Source organism: Mustela nivalis, assembly GCF_964662115.1.
Source record: "Mustela nivalis genome assembly, chromosome: 12".
NCBI classification, from domain to species: domain Eukaryota; kingdom Metazoa; phylum Chordata; class Mammalia; order Carnivora; family Mustelidae; genus Mustela; species Mustela nivalis.
The window spans coordinates 69170271-69188152 of NC_139031.1; the positions used below are offsets into that span (position 1 = coordinate 69170271).

Sequence of the window (17882 nt, forward strand, 5' to 3'; positions counted from 1 at the left end):
CAATGGTGTTTAAAATGCCTTTTAAATGTATACCATATAAAGGAAGGCAAAAGAATGAAGGAATTTAGAGCAACTAACAGGAATGTAAAATGGCTAGCATTTGGCTATATATGGCTCAGATGACTGCAAGATGGCACGACAATTTTGGAAGAGTTTGGTAGTTTTTAATTTTTCTTTTTTTATTAGAGGGATGAACAGAGGGAGAGGGAGAGAATCTTAAGCAGGCTCCATGCCCAGTGTGGAGCTCAACCCCAAAACCCTGAGTTCATGCCCCACAACTCTGAATCAAGATTCTTAACCAACTGAGCCACTCAGATACCCCTGGAAGAATTCGGTAGCTTCTAGGTTAGATAGAAACCTACTGTGGAAGCCAGTTGTACCATCCCTGGGAATTCATCAAAGAAAAAAAAAAAAAACTTACATTCACACAGAAATCTGTATCTCGACTTTTATAGGATATACTTTTTTTTCACAATTCATGCGAAATATAATTATTGATAACTGCCCCAAACTGGACAGCCCATACATCATTTGACAGGTGAGTGAAACAAACTCAGATACATCCATATGAAATACTACTCAACAACAAAAAAGAATATTGGTGAACAATATAGATGAATTTCAAATACATTATGCTAACTAAAAGAAGCCAGACTCAATGGTTTATAAACATTCCATTTAGATGACATTCTGGGAAAGGTAGAACTATAGGATCAGAAAGCAAATAGTGGTTATTAGAGAGTAAGGATGGGAGTGAGTGGATGTGGGAAACTAAAAGGGAAGCATGAGGGAATTTGGGGAAGTAAAAACTATATCTCACGATGCCTGGGTGGCTCAGTTGGTCAAGTGTCTGCTTTCAGCTCAGATCATGAACCCAGTGTCCTGGGATCGAATCTGTAATGGTCTCCTTGCTCAGCAAGGAGCCTGCTTCTCCCTCTGCCTGCCACTCCCCCTGCTTGTTCTCTCTCTCTTGGGCAAATATATAACTAAGATTTATTTAGTTAAAAAAATGTATCTTTACTGTGATTGACAAATACTCAGTGTCTTTGTCAAATACCATGAAATTGTACATCAAAGAAGGAAATTTTATTATATGTAAATTTTAAAAGCATATTTAAGAAAAGATAACTTGCTCTACAAGTGTTCACAATTTACCAAAAATATATAAAAATTTCATAGAAATTTAAGTCAGTACCCAAATTCCAAGAGGGAGTGGTCAAAGGTTAACAGAGAGTCTATGTTCAGAAATGCAGACAACTTTAAAATATGGGGAGGTATACAAAGATACAAATTGGGGTGCAGGGTACCCCAATGTTTATAGCAGCAATGTCCACAATAGCCAAACTGTGGAAAGAGCCCAGATGTCCATTGACAGATGAATGGATAAAGAATACAAACACACAATGGAATACTACTCAGCCATCAAAAAAAGAAATACTGCCATTTGTAATGATGTGATTGGAACTAAAGAGTGTTACACTAAGCGAAATAAGTCAGTCAGAGAAAGACAATTGTCATATGATTTAACTCACATGTAGAATTTAAGAAACAAAACAGAGGAGCATAGGGTAAGGAAGGGAAAAATAAAAGAAGATGAAATCGGAGAGACAGACAAACCATAAGAGACTCTTAACCACAGGAAATAAACAGGGTTGCTGGAAGGGAGAGGGGTCAGGGGATGGGGATGGGGTAATTAGATGATGGACATTAAGGAGCAATTGTGATGTAATAAACACTGGGTATCGTATGCAACTTATAAATCACTGAACTCCACTTCTGAAACTAATTAATATACTGTATGTTAATTAATTGAATTTAAATAAAATTTTAAAAAATAAAAAATATGGGGAAATATAAAATTTTGCTTACAAAATCCAAGCCCTTATTTTTTTTAAAGATTTTATTTATTTATTTGACAGACAGAGATCACAAGTAGGCAGAGGCAGGCAGAGAGAGAAGAGGAGGAAGCAGGCTCCCTGCTGAGCTGAGAGCCCGACGTGGGGCTCGATCCCAAGACCCTGGGATCATGACCTGAGCCGAAAGCAGAGGCTTTAACCCACTGAGCCACCCAGGCACCCCAAATCCAAGCCCTTATTAAGTTAGTTTAAATTATATGAAATAAAACTCAACTAATTATATTAATAAAAATGAATGTTGGCACAAAACTGAGAGAACATATGAGAATAATTTTGGTTGCAACTGAAAATTGATTTAATCTTTTGGTAAAACAGTCTAGAAAATACGTATTCCCTTTGAACTGATGATCCCACACTGAGGACAGAAAGGATGAGCCTGCTGCCCCCACTTTCTCATCTGCAGTGCTTTGCTGGCAGTGGACTACATGTACAGGGTGAAAAATAATAGCTTTCTAACATTACTGTAAAAATGGAACAAAATTGTACATTTAAAAATAATCCACATCCATGGGCACCTGGGTAGCTCAGTTGTTTAAGCATCTGCCTTCAGCTCAGGTTGTGATCCCAGAGTTCTGGGATCGAGCCCCATATTTGGGGGTACAGGGAGCCTGCTTCTCTCCCTGCCCCTCACCCTGCTCATGCTCGCTCTCTCTCACTCTGTCTCAAATAAATAAAATCTTAAAAAAAAAAAAAGGACTTTTAAAAGAAGTCTCCCTCAGAGCATACTAAATGCTGTAGTTATTACAGAATCATGTAATTATATCATCAACTCAATTATATGAGCAAATAACACAAGTACAAACCCACACCAGTAATTAGCAAATCATTTGTTGACTTTTGAATGTGCCATGTGATGTTTTAATAACATTCCTTCCCAGTTACATTTTATAGGTGCTGATAATACTTTTTGTCTGTATTTATTGAATATATACCAGTATATATACAGTATATATACAGTATATGTACAGTGAAAGGCAAAGAATCTAAAATAAGTCATCTGCAGACAAAAATAGATAAGCAATTTTCACTTAAATTGAATGTGCCCTATTTTTCCTTTCTAGATTGTCTACTTGCAACTAATATTGGAATAGTTTTATACACATAACCCTAGGAGGAAAAAAAGCCAGTTTGGGTTTTTAATTTATTTCAACCATTTCACTCACAAGTAACTAACTTGGTTAGTTAAAAGTGGGATTTTAGGGCGCCTGGGTGGCTCAGTGGGTTAAGCTGCTGCCTTCGTCTCAGGTCATGATCTCAGGGTCCTGGGATCGAGTCCCGCATCGGGCTCTCTGCTCAGCAGGGAGCCTGCTTCCTCCTCTCTCTCTCTGCCTGCCTCTGTGCCTACTTGTGATCTCTCTCTGTCAAATAAATAAATAAAATCTTTAAAAAAAAAAAGTGGGATTTTAGGGGCGCCTGGGTGGTTCAGTTGGTTAAATTGCCTTGCGCTCAGGTCATGATCTTCAGGGCCCTGGATCAAGCTGCATGGCAGATTCCCTGCTCAGTGCCCCTCCCCCTGCTCTTGCGCTCTTGCTGGCACTCTCTCTCATAAATAAATAAAACCTTAAAGATAAAGAATCCTCTTTTTTTTAAAAAAATGGATTTTAATTAACTTTATCTGAACTTTGGCTTACTTAATATTTGCTACTTTAAAACAGCTGTGCACACACCACATATTATGTTGCAACAGTATAAAAAGTAGGGCTTTACTAAGTTAATAAGTTCCCATCTTTCTTGATCATAATCAATCATTGAAATGAATGGTAAAATATATCATTTACACTTACAATTCCAAGACAGATTCGATAAATGCTATGATGAGGGCATGACAAAGTGTTTTTCAAACTTATTTCCCAGGTATGAATAAACTTTGAGACAGTTCTTAGGTAAAGATAAAGATAATCCAATTTGCTTTTTTTTTTTTTTTAAGATTTTTTATTTTATTTATTTGTCAGAGAGACAGCGAGCGAGAGCGAGCACAGGCAGACAGAGAGGCAGGCAGAGTCAGAGGGAGAAGCAGGCTCCCTGCGGAGCAAGGAGCCCGATGTGGGACTCGATCCCAGGACGCCGGGATCATGACCTGAGCCGAAGGCAGCTGCTTAACCAACTGAGCCACCCAGGCGTCCCATCCAATTTGCTTTTTAATGTGGAGTTTAAATCACAAGTCAGAAACTTTGTAAACTCCCTATTAAAAAACAAACAAAAAAAGATAAGAAAACCACCTGCATTCCAAAGACCAAAGGTAATATAAATTGCTATATTAAAATTAAGAAACTTTTCATTTCTACCTTATGCTGAATAAAGATAGTAAGTATACTAAACAGCAGCTTTTTTTTTTTTAAGATTTTATTTATTTATTTGACAGAGAGAGATCACAAGTAGGCAGAGAGGCAGGCAGAGAGAAGGAAAGGAAGCAGGCTCCCTGCTGGGCAGAGAGCCCGATGTGGGGCTTGATCCCAGAACCCTGAGACTGTGACCTGAGCTGAAGGCAGAGGCTTTAACCCACTGAGCCACCCAGGCGCCCCTAAACAGCAGCTTTTAATGCCTTAAGAAAACAACAAAAAGTATGGACTTCTGGAACATCAGCAAATAATACATATTTCCAACAGTATAGTAGTGGTATAAAAACAGACATATATGTTAGTGGAATAGAATAGAGAGCCCAGAAATAAACTCACACATATTTGGCCAACCAATTTACAACAGAGAAGCCAATCATATACAATGGGAAAAGGACAGTCTCTTCAATAAATGGTGCGGAGGAAACTGGACCATTGTCTTACACTATGCACAGAAATTTAACACAGGGGTGCCTGGGTGGCTCAGTCGGTTAAGTATGTGACTGTTTGTTTTTTTTTTTAATAAAGATTTTATTTGTTTGACAGAGATCACAAGTAGGCAGAGAGGCAGGCAGAGGCAGGGGGAAAGGAGGCTCCCTACTGAGCAGAGTGCCTGATACAGAGCTTGATCCCAGGACCCCAGGATCACGACCTGAGCCGAAGGCAGAGGCTTTAACCCACTGAGCCACCCAGGCACCCTAAGTGTCTGACTCTTGATCTCAGCTCAGGTCTTGATCTCAGGGTTGTGAGTTCAAGCTCTGATTGGGCTCTACACTGGGCATGGAGCCTACTTTAAAAAAATTAACAAAGTGGATTAAAAACTTGAACATAAGACCTGAACTGATAAAACTCTAAATAAAAAACATAGGGGGCAAGCTCCTTGCCATTGGCTTTGGGTGGCTTTTTGGATTTGACACCAAAACCAAAGGCAGCAAAAACCAAAAATAAACATGCAATTGTATCAAACTAAAAACTGCACAGCAAAGGAAACCATAAACAAAATGTACAGGCAACCCATGGAACAGAAGAAAATATTTGCAAGTTATATATCTGAAAAGGGGTTAATACCCCAAGTATATAAAGGACTCATACAATTCAATAGCAAAAAAAAAAAAAAAAAATTTTTGATTTAAAAATGGGCGGAGGATCTGAATAGATATTTTTCCAAAAACATACAAATGGCTAACAGGCACATGAAAAGGTGCTCAATATCATTAATCATCAGGGAAATGCAAATCAAAACCATAATAGATCTCACACCACACCTGTTAGAATGGCTAGTGTCAAAAAGAAAAGAAATTACAAGTGTTGGCAAATGTATGGAGAAAAGAGAACCCTCGTGCACTACTGGTAGAAATGTAAACTGGTGCAGCCACTATGGAAAACAGAATAGATGTTCCTCAAAAAATTACAAATAGGACTACCATATGATCCAGCAATTCCACTTCTGGGTATTTATCCAAAAGAAATAAAAACATTAATTTAAAAAAAAAAAGACACGTATCCCCATATTCACTGCAGCATTATTTACAATAGCCAAGACACAGCAACAACCGAAGTGGCCATGAATGGATGAATGGACAAAAAAAAAAAAGGTACCATATTTTTACAATGGAATAGTATTCAGCCATGAAAAAGAAATCTTGCCATTTGCTACAATATGGATGAACCTCGAGGGCATTATGCTAAGTGAAGTAAATCAGACAGAGAAACAAAAATACCATATGCTCTCCCTTACATGTGGAATCTAAAAAACAACAACAAAAACAAGCTCATAGATAGGGAGAATAGATTGGTGGTCGTGAGAGGCAGGGGGCGAGGGGTGGGTGAAATGGGGGAAGACAGTCTAAAAGGTACAGACTTCCAGTTATAAATAAGTCATGGGAATATAATGTACAGCATGGTGACTATAGTTAATAATACTATTGCATATTTGAAATTTGCTAAAAGATCTTAAAAGTTCTCTTCACAGGAAGAAGATTTTTGTAACTATGGTGATGGATTTTAACTAGACTTAGTATGTTAATCATTTGCAACATATGGAAATATCAAATCATTATTTTTGTACACCAGAAACTAATGTTATATATCAATTATATCTCAGTTTACAAAAAAAGACAAAACACAGATTTCTGCAACACCAGCAAATTACATGTATTTTCAGTAAGTTGCAAAGTTCATAACCAGGCAGATGATATCTTGCAAATTCAATCCACAGAATGGGATATGAAAAGGCTACACATGTAGAATTACAGAAAAGGGACTCTCATTGCTTTTCATAAATTCTGAGAAGTTAATTGCATTCATTATTCAACTTTATTTACTTATTTATTTATTTTATTTATTTTGGTGCAAATGGTGATTTTATTAAAACACAGAAACAGGGCAGAAAGAGCTGCTGCCCGTTATTCAACTTTAAATTTCAAAATATAATTTGGTGGTAATGCGAGGGTTTGGGAGGTCCATATACTAAAACAATTTGATAACAGTTGCAGGCTATGGAAAAGGGCTGGAGAACATGGTGGGCCAACCACCCTGATAACCAAAAGGTCTGTGAGTCCTCACCAAGTTCAAGTGGCCTACTCTGTAGACAAGGTCCTCTGCAGATGAAAGGGGAGCCTTTCACATGAATCTATGGATAATATGTTTGGAGGTTTTCTGTTAATTTAGTTCTCTGAGAATATTTTAAACATCACCTTCTAACAGGATGCAATAGTGTTCATCAAAAGATATGAATGAATTCAGGTAGAATTTTTAGAATGTATTTTTTCAATCATGGTAAAACACATTTTTTCAATTTTATTATATCTTAGGTATTTGTATTAGTAAATCAAGCAAGATCACTTTTAAGTTTTCCATTTCTTTTTTCTAAAAGCTCTGTACCAATAGTGAATCTTGGAACACTACATCAAAAACTAATGACATGAGGCACCTGGGTGGCTCAGTGGGTTAAAGCTCAGGTCAGGATCCCAGAGTCCTGGGATCAAGGCCCACCCCCACCCCCACTGGGCTTTCTGCTCAGCATGGAGCCTGCTTTCCCCTTTGCCTGCCTCTCTGCCTACTTGTGATCTCTGTCTGTCAAATAAATAAATAAAATATAAAAATAAAACAAAACACAAAAAAACAACAAATGACATACTGTATGGTGACTAACATAACATCATAAAAATTAATAATAAAAAATAAAACCCTATATTTGGTTTTCAATTACCTGTTTGTTTGTTTTTCTGATAAATGCCACGTTTTTTGCTATATTAGGCTAGGGCTAAACAGTCTTGGAACTTCAGTTTGTCCTGTTTAGATGATGGGAGAAGGCAAGTCACAGCAATCTCAGGAGCTTTTCCAAAGCATAGCCACCTCTCCTGTCCCTAGACTCATTTACCAGTTTTCTTCCTGGTAACTGCAAAGGCAGACACGCCTCCAAATCTCCAAAGCCTCGGTATCTGGGCGTCCCCTCCCGGAGCGATGAGCAGACTCATTTTCCCGGGTCCCAGGCAGCTTGCCTGCAGTCACTGACCAGTGGGTTGGGGGCCCAGCAGGAGCTGAAGAATGGCCCCCGTCGGAAATGAGACGTAAAAGTTCGGGCTCTATGAGGCGGTTTGGTCGGACAGCGACAAAATGTGTCCTCCAGGTCATTAGATGCCATTTCCACCATGCCTCTAACAGCCTGCTGTTAGCCCCGCAGGCAAGAAAACAAAGATCCGTAGGATCCTGCACATAGTCTGCCCCATAGGTGGTCACCGACACCCGTTCTGCCTGGGAAGCTGAATGGAGGCCCCCAACCTACTCGCAGGTGTCCTAGTGTGACCCGGGCCAGCTCACAAACGCGCAGGGGCGCGGCCAGTCCGAGGCGCTCGGCCACTGTCGCCCGACACAGGATCGGGGGTCAGTGCGGGGCGGAAGGCTGCCGCTATCTCCTGAGTTGCTGAATGCTCCCCTGCGCGCGTCCCCGCACTGCCGGCCACCCGAGTCACTGCCACTGCGAAAGGCTCCAGGTGAAGCGAAGCGCTGTTTACTTGGGCCACCCGACAAGCCAAAGCCAGGTTTTCTTTTCCCATCTCCCCCCCCAGTATCTACAGCGCTTTACGTCCTCCTCTTCATACCCCCGCGATACCCACCTCTGGCGTGTGTGCACGCTCTCCTGCGTTGCTTTAGCCTCCGTTGAGTAGCTTTTATTCCACACTCCGGGAAGCAATTTGATACTGCAGGACATAACAACGTCTTGGGGTTAACACCTATGTCTTTCAAATATGTAACAAATTACAGAGGGCTGTTCAACTTAATATTTATAAAAACAGAGTTGGGATCTGCTTTTGCCTATTAGATTGGCAATATTTACTTTTAAATGAATCTCTCAGTGATGGTGAGGAGGGGGAAAAATACTTTCTCCTATACATTTTCGAATGTTATTTATCAGCCTTTAAAATGTTCACATGATAATGATCATATAAATGATAACAGACTTCAACAGAATATTTTGCAGGCATAAATGGTAAGCTTTTCAAATATTTCGTTTCAAATCATGGTATGTTAACTACAATGTATATATTGTGACGCTGGATATGTTCAATAAGGTAGTCACTAGACACATTTAGCTATTAAGCATCTGAAGTATGGCTAGTGTGACTGAGAGGCTAAACTGTAATTTTATTTAATCTAAATTGAAATGGCCACATATGGCTACTGTTATCATATTAGACAATGATACTGCATAGTAAGACCTCAATTTTGTAAAAAAAAAAAAAAAAAAGTAATATGATATTTATCACTGGTTATCTCTAAGAAGTGGTTATAAGGGACATCACAGTTGCTTCTCCAACATCTGTTCTTCCTTTGGGTTTGGGTTGCTCTCTCAGATGTGTATATATAAATACATAAATGCATATATGTGATATTTGGGGTGAGCCATGTAGTACCATCTAAAATAGTATTACTCTGACGTCTAGCCACAGTCACTTGTTCAAAGTTGGACACCTGACCTAACTCAGGCCAACATAATAGGAGAGCTCATCTCTGACTCTGTTTCTCCTCTATTACCAGTCCCAACTGGATGCAGCACTCGCAATCTGTAGTACCCAGACATGGAGACCAGAGCAGCCCTTGTTTAGTAAGATTTTCATCTTACACTCTTGTTACACAAGAGTGTGAATGTACCTAATGCTACTAACTATACATTTGAATAATTAAAGTGATAAATTTTACATATATTTTACCACAAAAAAAAAAATAAGTACACTTTTACCAAACACCTGGGGAACAACACTACTATGAACTGTCATAGACCAGCAAGATCACACAATTCCATGTATGCCATGCTTACTAAAGAAAGCTCAAGGGCTAAAGCCACCCGAAAAAGCAAAAAAAAAAAAAAAAAACCAAAAAACAAAAACAAAAACAAAAAAAACCCCACAAAAACCAAAAGCACAATCTGGGCTGTTACAAAATGCTGAGGTTAAAACTCTACAGCCAGGGGCGCCTGGGTGGCTTAGTGGGTTTCAGCCTCTGTCTTTGGCTCAGGTCATGATCCCAGGGTCCTAGGATCGAGCCCCCAATGGGGCTCTCTGCTCAGCAGGGAGCCTGCACCCCCTCCTCTCTCTGCCTGCCTCTCTGCCTATTTGTGATCTCTGTCAAAAAAATAAATAAAATCTTAAAAAAAAAAAAAAAGCCAACTCTACAGCCATAAACCATGAACCCTTACCACCCTAGAGACTTAATTTCTCCAGTTGTATTTATTTTTCAACGTATTCAGCCAAGTCACCACCAGATATTGTCATCTGAGGAGCAAAGAATAACACTGCTTCTTCTCCTCCCAAGTTCCTTATCATTAAATAGAATCAAGCAGATGGGGGTCAAAATATCACATGTATTACTGATTAAACAGTTTAGAGAAAGTGGCTTTGGTCTGTAGCTAAGTGGACTTGCAATAGTTCCCTCTTGAATTCAATGTAATTACCTCATCAAACAGATGGACAACCTTGGCTCCCCAAACACACAGTCAACCCTCTTATTCTATGGAAGACAACTCATTAAAACACAAATCTGGCAGGCAGAAAGACCTAGAGGGAACCAGAAGGAGAGGAGCTTATCAGTTATTCAAGTCTTCTCAGTAGATGAGATACTGTTGAGATAGAGCTCAAGGCCAAGGGCATTGCTTGGATAGTTTCCTCTATATAGAAACATGAAGCCAGGAGAAAGTAGTTACTTCACTACACGTTTTGAAAAGAAAAAGAAAACTTGGACAAACCAGCAACCATCAAATCTAATGAGTAAGAGATCAAAAAGAAAATTTTACAGAACCTTTAGGGAACAGATTATCCCTGTAACATATAAAAGACATCAACAAACACATAATTAGGGTAAGTTACCCAGCTCAATTTATGAGGCTAACCTTGACCACAAAACTGGATAAGAACATTACAGAAAAGGAAATTATCAACAAAATTACTAATAACACAGGTATTAAAATTATTAATAAATGTTACATTTATTGATTATATTGTATATTATACTGATTATTAAAAAGCAATATATCATGACCAAGTTTGACTTATCCTCAAATGCCAGATGTTGAATAAAGAAAATCTATTAATGTAATATACCACATTAGCAGATATTAAAAAACTAAGACAAAGATAGCTATCATTCCTTCTATTCCACATTATACTTACTGAAGTGTTTAACAAATGCAGTAGGACAATAAATGAGTCAGAGAATTGGGTAAGAGGAAGGAAATACTGCCAATATTTGTAATACTGTCTCTATAGAAAATCTAGTAGAATGTAAGAAGTTATTAGAACTCATATGAAAGTCCAGTCATATTTCTGGAGACAAGATCAACATACAAAAACAAATGGTGTTCCTATATGTGAAATTTTTTTAAAAAGATTTTATTTATTTATTTATTTGTCAGAGAGAGTGATCACAGGTAGGCAGAGAGACAGGCAGAGAAAGAGAGGGAGGCAGGATCCCCACTGAACAGAGAGCCCAACGTGGGGCTCAATCCCAGGACCCTGAGATAATGACCTGAGCCTAAGGCAGAGGCTCAACCCGTTGAGCAACCCTGGTGCCCCAATATATATGTGAATATTTTAAAAACTAAAAAAAGACATAGAAATCAGGTATCAGGGATACTTGGGTGGCTCAGTCATTAAGCATCTGCCTTCAGCTCAGGTCATGATCCCAGGGTCCTGCGATCAAGCTCTGCATCAGGCTACCTGCTCGGTGGGAAGACTACTTCCTCTCCCACTCCCCTTGGTTGTGTTCCCTCTCCCACTATCTCTCTGTCAAATAAATAAAATAAAATTTTTAAAAAATCAGACATCATTCCCAATAGCAACAGAGATATACCACATTATTAAACAGGAAGAATCAATATCATCAATGTGTCACTTCTTTCCCAAATTAGTTCACAAGTTTAATTCAATTCTTATTGACATTCAAGCAAGACATTTTGTGGAACTTGATGCACAGATCCTGAAACTGATCTGGTTATGTAAAGGGTTGGGAATAACCATCATAATTTTGAGGAAAAAGGATAAGGGGAAAGGACATTCTCTACCAGATACCAAGATTATAATAATTAAAATATGTGGTATTGATCCAAACTTAGACAAATAGATAAAAGGAATAGAACTGAAATTCCAGAAACAGCTCTACACATATATATATGATTGAGGCAGCATTAGAAATCAGTGAAGAGGGGCCCCTGGGTGGCTCAGTGGGTTAAGCCTCTGCCTTCAGCTGTGGTCACAATCTCAGGATCCTGGAATTGAGCCCCGCATCAGACTCTCTGCTCAGTGGGGAGCCTGCACCTCCCTCTCTCTCTGCCTGCCTCTCTGCCTACTTGTGATCTCTCTATCTCTGTCAAATAAATAAATAAAATCTTTTAAAAAATTAAAAAAAGAAATCAGTGAAGAAAGAATTTACTAATGAGTAAATAATATTGCAGAGACACATGAGAAATATTATTTTAGATCCCTACCTCATACCATAAACAAAATAATTTTCCATATGGATTAAAGAACTGTGAAAGGCAAAGCACAAATTTTTTAAACATTTCTGCTGGATATATTCCATTTGCCACTAATACCAGTTAGTCTTTTATTTATTTATTTATTTATTTAAACATATAATGTATTTTTATCCCCAGGGGCACAGGTCTGAATCACCAGGTTTACACACTTCACAGCACTCACCATAGCACATACCCTCCCCAATGTCCATAACCCCACCCCCCTCCCCCAACCCCTCTCTCCCCAGCAACCCTCAGTTTGTTTTGTGAGATTAAGAGTCGCTTATGGTTTGTCTCCCTCCCAATCCCATCTTGTTTCATTTATTCTTCTCCTACCCCCTTAACCCTCCCATGTTGCATCTCTACTTCCTCATATACCAGTTAGTCTTTGCTGCAAGCAAACACTTCATTAAGCTCCCAATTCTGTGAGAAAGCCAGAATTTGGGGTTGGCTCAGCTAGGCAGTTCTGATAATCGTGGCTGGGTTTATCCATGCATTTGTGATCAGCTGTGATCAGTCACTCGGTGTGTTGGCTGGCTGAAAGTTGGAATAATAGCCAACTGTTTCTCATCACCCAATAAGCTAACCAGACATCACAGTGCATGGATGGTAGGGCTCTCAAAAACTGTGCAGTGTCTGAGAGCTTTCAGACCTCTGCTTGTGTCATGTTTGCTAATGCCCCATTGGCCAAAGTTTGAGTTACATGGCCAAAGTGAGATTCAAGAGGTGAGGAAATAGACTCTACTTCTTGGGACACATGCAAACACTGGAAAAACTTGTGGCTATTTTTATAATCACCACCCTCTGATTCTGCTTTGTGCCCCAGAGGGCTAAACTGTATAGACTGCATCAAGAGTCCCTCATGCTCTCTGAACCTCAGAAGCCTAAAGGAGGCTGCATCAGAAGATAAGAAGAATGGAGGAGAGTGAGAGTGGGGGTTTATTCCCCGGCTCTCTTTGCAGCAGCCTTGCTGCTGACTGTATTTATTTATCCAGAGTCCCAAGCTCTAGTCAGGGGGCCTTTGTCCACCGTGCCTGTCTAGATTCTCTCTCCCCTACCAGGCTTAGGAGGAACAGTGGAGCTCCCTGTACTGGCCCTGGGATAGAACACTATCTTCTGTGATTCCCTTACATTTTACCTTTGTGAATAAACTCTCTGGTAAACCTTCCTCAAATTACTCAATTTGAGTGTAGCATGATCTCCTGTGGGACCCTGACTGATAGAGAAGTAAATATTTGAAGAACTTCTTAAGGCACAGAAGGCAAAAACTGTAAAATTAAAATATGACAAAGCATATTGTGGAAATAGAAAATTATACACCCAAATACTTTGACTCAGCTATAGTTAAAATGAAAACCATAAACCATACATTTTGAGAAACTTTTGAGTGGAGATGATTTGGACACAGTAATTTTAATAATCTTTAACATTAAGTTAAAGCAAAAGCTAAAAATATGTTGATTAAACCCCACCCTGGCTGGGTGTGGTTACGGTTCTGTTAAAGTTAGTTCTATGCATGGATAGAAGATAAATTTATTAATATGTCTCTTACTATGGACATTTATGTTATTTCCAATCTGTTACTATTATGTTTTTTTTGTGTCCACTTAATTCATTCTCTATCCTAATGTCTTCTCACTATTTTACTTTTCAAATTTTTTTTTACGGTTATTTATTTATTTGACAGACAGAGATCACAAGTAGGCAGAGAGGCAGGTGGGAGAGGGGGAAGCAGGCTCCCCGCCGAGCAGAGAGCCCCATGGGGGCTGGATCCTAGGGTGCTGGGATCACGACCGGAGCCCAAGGCAAAAGCTTTAACCCACTGAGCCACCCAGGTGCCCCTAGTTTTCACATTTAAATCTATAGTCCACTTGGGGTGCCCACTTGGGCTCAGTCATTAAGAGTCTGCTTTGGCTCAGGTCATGATCCCAGGGTCCTGTGATCAAGCCCCACATCCCGCTTTCTGCTCATCTAAGTAAGAGCCTGCTCCTTCCTCTGCCCCTGCCCTCCACACTCCCACCCCCCTCATGCTCTCCCTCTCTTGCTCTCTATCAAATAAATAAATAAAATCATAAAAAAATAAATCTATAGTCCACTTAAAATTAATTTTTGTGGATGGCAAGATACTGGTCAAATATCTTTTTCTTCCTGTATGGATTCCTAGTTGACCCAGAATGAAAAGCCATAATTTCCACAGTGATCTTAGTGCCATCTTTTTCTTAAATCAAGGTGCAAATAGAACATGGGTTTCTCCTTTTAATTTCTTTTAGTTTTCTGTGATCTTATGCTTTAGAGACATCTTTCAAAAATAGCACTTGGGTTTTGGTTTTTGTTTTTAAATCTAACTTTTAATTGGTTATTTAATCCATTCACATTTATTTTGATTATATTTGGACTTGTTTATACTTTTTGTTTAATTTCTTTTTCACTTTTTAAAAAATCTCCCAGAATATTGTTATTGTTCCTCTTCATCTTTTGTGTATTTTCCCTTAAAGTTTTTCTCTTTTTAAGTCTGGTGTCTAGTCCCTCTACTTTTATTGTTGATAATAAATCTTTAAAAATTACCAAATTTTATCAATCACGCCTAACACAGTCTTAAAGCTAAACAACTTCTCATCTACCTCAGATTAAAAAAAAGATTTTAGAACATTTTAGTACAGGTTTTGTTTTTATTTTATTTTGAAATAAATTTCGATTTACAGAGAAGTTGAAATATTTATCTTGGTAGAATACTTCTAACTAAACTACAGATTTTATTTGAAATTTACATTTTTTACATTAATGTCTTTTTTCTGTACAAGAGTCTAACCCCGGATCTCATATAAAATTTGGTTGTCATGTCTCCTTAGTCTCCTGCAATCTGTGACAGTCTTTGTCTTTTATGTCCTCAACATTTTTGAAGAGAACTGATCAGTTATTTTGCAGAATGTCCCTCAATTTCGATTTGGCTGATGTCTTTTCCTAATTGGATTGAGGTTACACATTTTTGGAAAGAAAACCACAAAGTGATTAGTCCTTCTCAGTCTTCCATATCTTGAAGTACATAATGTAGTGAGGATGTTGATCTTAATCACTTGGCGTGGTGGTGTTCACTGGGCCTCTACACTGCAGTTACCATTATCCTCTTAATACTCAGGGAGATTCTTGACTCCGACATTATTTCTGATATTCCAGTTCTTTTTAAATGCCATATAAAAAACACTATTATTGTTTTATAGAGACCATTATTTCTTTGAATTTACATATATGGCTACCATTTTACTTGCCCATTATTCCACCTTGAATTTCAGATCATCCTCTGGTATCTTTTTCCTCTTAAAGTATATCTTTTAGAAGTTCCTTTGGAGCAAGGCTCTTGGTGGTAGAAGTTCCCAGTTTTGATTATCTGTAAGTGTTTTTCTGGTCCTTTTATTTTTGAATGATAATTTGGTTGCATACCCAATGCAAGGTTAATAGGGACTTTCTGTCAACATTTTCAATAAGTTACTCTACTGTCCTCTAGTTTTTACTGAAGTTGCTAAGACATCTGTTCTCATCTTGTCCCTCGTCTATAGGGGTTCCTCCCCTTCTCTCTGACTGCTCTCATGATATGTTCATTGCTTCTATTGTTCTGTACTTTTAGAATGATACTTTTTATTTATTCTGCTTGGATATGTTGTATATCATGGATCTCTTGATTCATATTTTTCATTAGTTCTGGAGCATTCATAGCCAGTATTTCTTTAAATATTTCCTTTGCTCCATTATGTCCACTTTCTCCTTCTGGAATGCTAATTAAATATATGTTACTCCTTCTCAGTATATTTTTCATGCACTCTTTTATATTTTCCATCTCCTTCTCTATCTTTGCCACATTTTAGATATATATTATTGACTTTTTAATTTTTTCTTTCCCCTCTCCCACCCCCCCCTTTTTTTCCCCTATGAAATAGTTTTAATATCTGCTCTGGGTTTCAGAAGTGACTTTACTCTTGTCTTAGTGAAAGCATCCTGTCTTATTGTCTAAGACTCCTGGCCCTGGTGTTCCTGGGGGATGGAGCAGGGGAAACAGGGAGAGAGGAATAAGAGTAGGAAGGGTGGCCAGGCTTCCTCGATTCTTTAGCAAACCCCTGTTTCCAGGAGGGGCAAAAGACCAGAGGAAAGAAGCCCTCGCTCTGATGGTGGCTCTCACATCCCCAACCATCATGCAGGAGCCAGTGCTGGAAGCTGGCTCAAAGTGAACAAAAGGAACCCTGGGAATCCAGACAAAAGCCTGAAGCCAAGGCCTTTTTTTTTTTCCCTAGGAAAAGTCATCTTTGCTGTTCAGGGAGCAACACTGCAGACAGTTTTATTCCTTATAGAAAAGCAATCCAAAAAAAAAGAAAGAAAGAAAGAAAGAAAGAAAGAAAGAAAGAAAGAAAGAAAGAAAGAAAGAAAGAAAGAAAGAAAGAAAAAGAAAAGCAATCTGTCTGTCTCACCCTCGCTGCTGTTTGACCTGCAGGATGGTGGTCCCACATGCCTGGGCTCTAAGTACCTATCAGCCTTTTACTTTCCCTCCTCCTGATTCTTCTGCCTACTTGGACACTCTCTTTGGCAGGTCACTTCCCGTCTGCTGGAACCTTCTGGACTACACATCCCACATGTATTTGAGAGCAACTTTAAATTTAGCCATCTCATACCTGAAAAGCTTTAGCATGCAGGCCTGCTCTGGGTTCAGCACATCACCCTCCTTGCACATCTCATGGTTGTACAGTAGGGTCACCACATCTCTCTTGAGGATCCATGGAGTGGGGAACTGCTCCAGAAGTCACAGTGAAAGTTACTTTGTTTCCAGATTGAGTGAAGTCCATTTCTGCGTATTTTGTAAAGCATTCATTCACTTCCTCCCTGGTGTGGTTGGTGAAAAGGAGACCCACCTCCACTCCTCAACTTCTTGCTGACCTGATGCAGGTTGTCTTTGTACTCGCCAGATGGGCTTCAAGCCAAGGCCACCATCATCACCTGTTTTTGCCAAAGAACATCTGGCTGTGCTTCCAGGTATTGCGATGTCTTTCAGCTTCCTGTTCTTCATGTTAGCCGCAGAGAAGAAGAAAAGGTACTTGTATATGTCTGCACATTTCCAAAGCCCTTCTATCAGGTTCCGTTTCAGTTCTAAGCCTTTCTTGGCAGTTTTGGTTAAGGAAACTTTCTTGTTGTGGTTGGATTTGGATATATCTTTCAGACACATATATTTTTTAAGATTTTATTTATTTATTTATTTGACAGAGAGCGTTCACAAGTAGACAGAGAGGCAGGCAGAGAGAGAGAGAAAGGAGGAAGCAGGCTCCCCGCTGAGCAGAGAGCCCAATGAGGGCCTCAACTCGATCCCAGGACCCCGGGATCATGACCTGAGCGAAAGGCAGAGGCTTTAAGCCACTGAGCCACCCAGGTGCCCCTAGACATATTTTCTAGTGTACTAACTGTCCAGTTGTTCCAGCATCATTATTGAAAAGACTACCTTTTTTTCAATGCTCCAAAGTCTTGTATTTTTCAGAAACCAAGTATCCATATGTCATGATCAAATGTCTGTTTCTGAGTTTTCTATATATTTTACTGATCTATTTGAATATTCTTGTACCAGTGCCATATCACCCTTTTACT

The 17882-nt window shown here is 39.1% G+C and overlaps 2 protein-coding genes and 1 pseudogene across 5 annotated transcripts in view; 1 reads left to right on the plus strand and 2 right to left on the minus strand.

Annotated features, from left to right (window-relative positions):
• Nucleotides 1-17882, minus strand: part of ANKIB1 (ankyrin repeat and IBR domain containing 1) — a 261525-nt gene that overhangs the window by 200340 nt on the left and 43303 nt on the right. Inside the window, exon 3 of the mRNA XM_082692603.1 lies at nt 8371-8454. The gene's annotated coding sequence lies outside the window, so the exon portion shown is untranslated. The remainder of the gene's footprint in view (nt 1-8370; nt 8455-17882) is intronic.
• The window catches only part of LRRD1 (leucine rich repeats and death domain containing 1), a 35362-nt gene continuing 25577 nt past the window's right edge, over nt 8098-17882 (plus strand). The window contains exon 1 of one of the 3 annotated variants that reach the window (XM_082692608.1): nt 8098-8247. In XM_082692608.1, the coding sequence (XP_082548734.1) occupies nt 8182-8247 (66 nt within the window). In that variant the 5' untranslated portion in view covers nt 8098-8181. Of the gene's footprint in view, nt 8248-17257; nt 17338-17882 lie in introns of those variants that run through there. The other 2 variants (XM_082692607.1, XM_082692609.1) reach the window with 2 other exon arrangements.
• On the minus strand, nt 16816-17427 carry LOC309845801 (mRNA turnover protein 4 homolog pseudogene; annotated as a pseudogene). The gene has a single exon. The product of its transcript is annotated as an mRNA turnover protein 4 homolog pseudogene (transcript).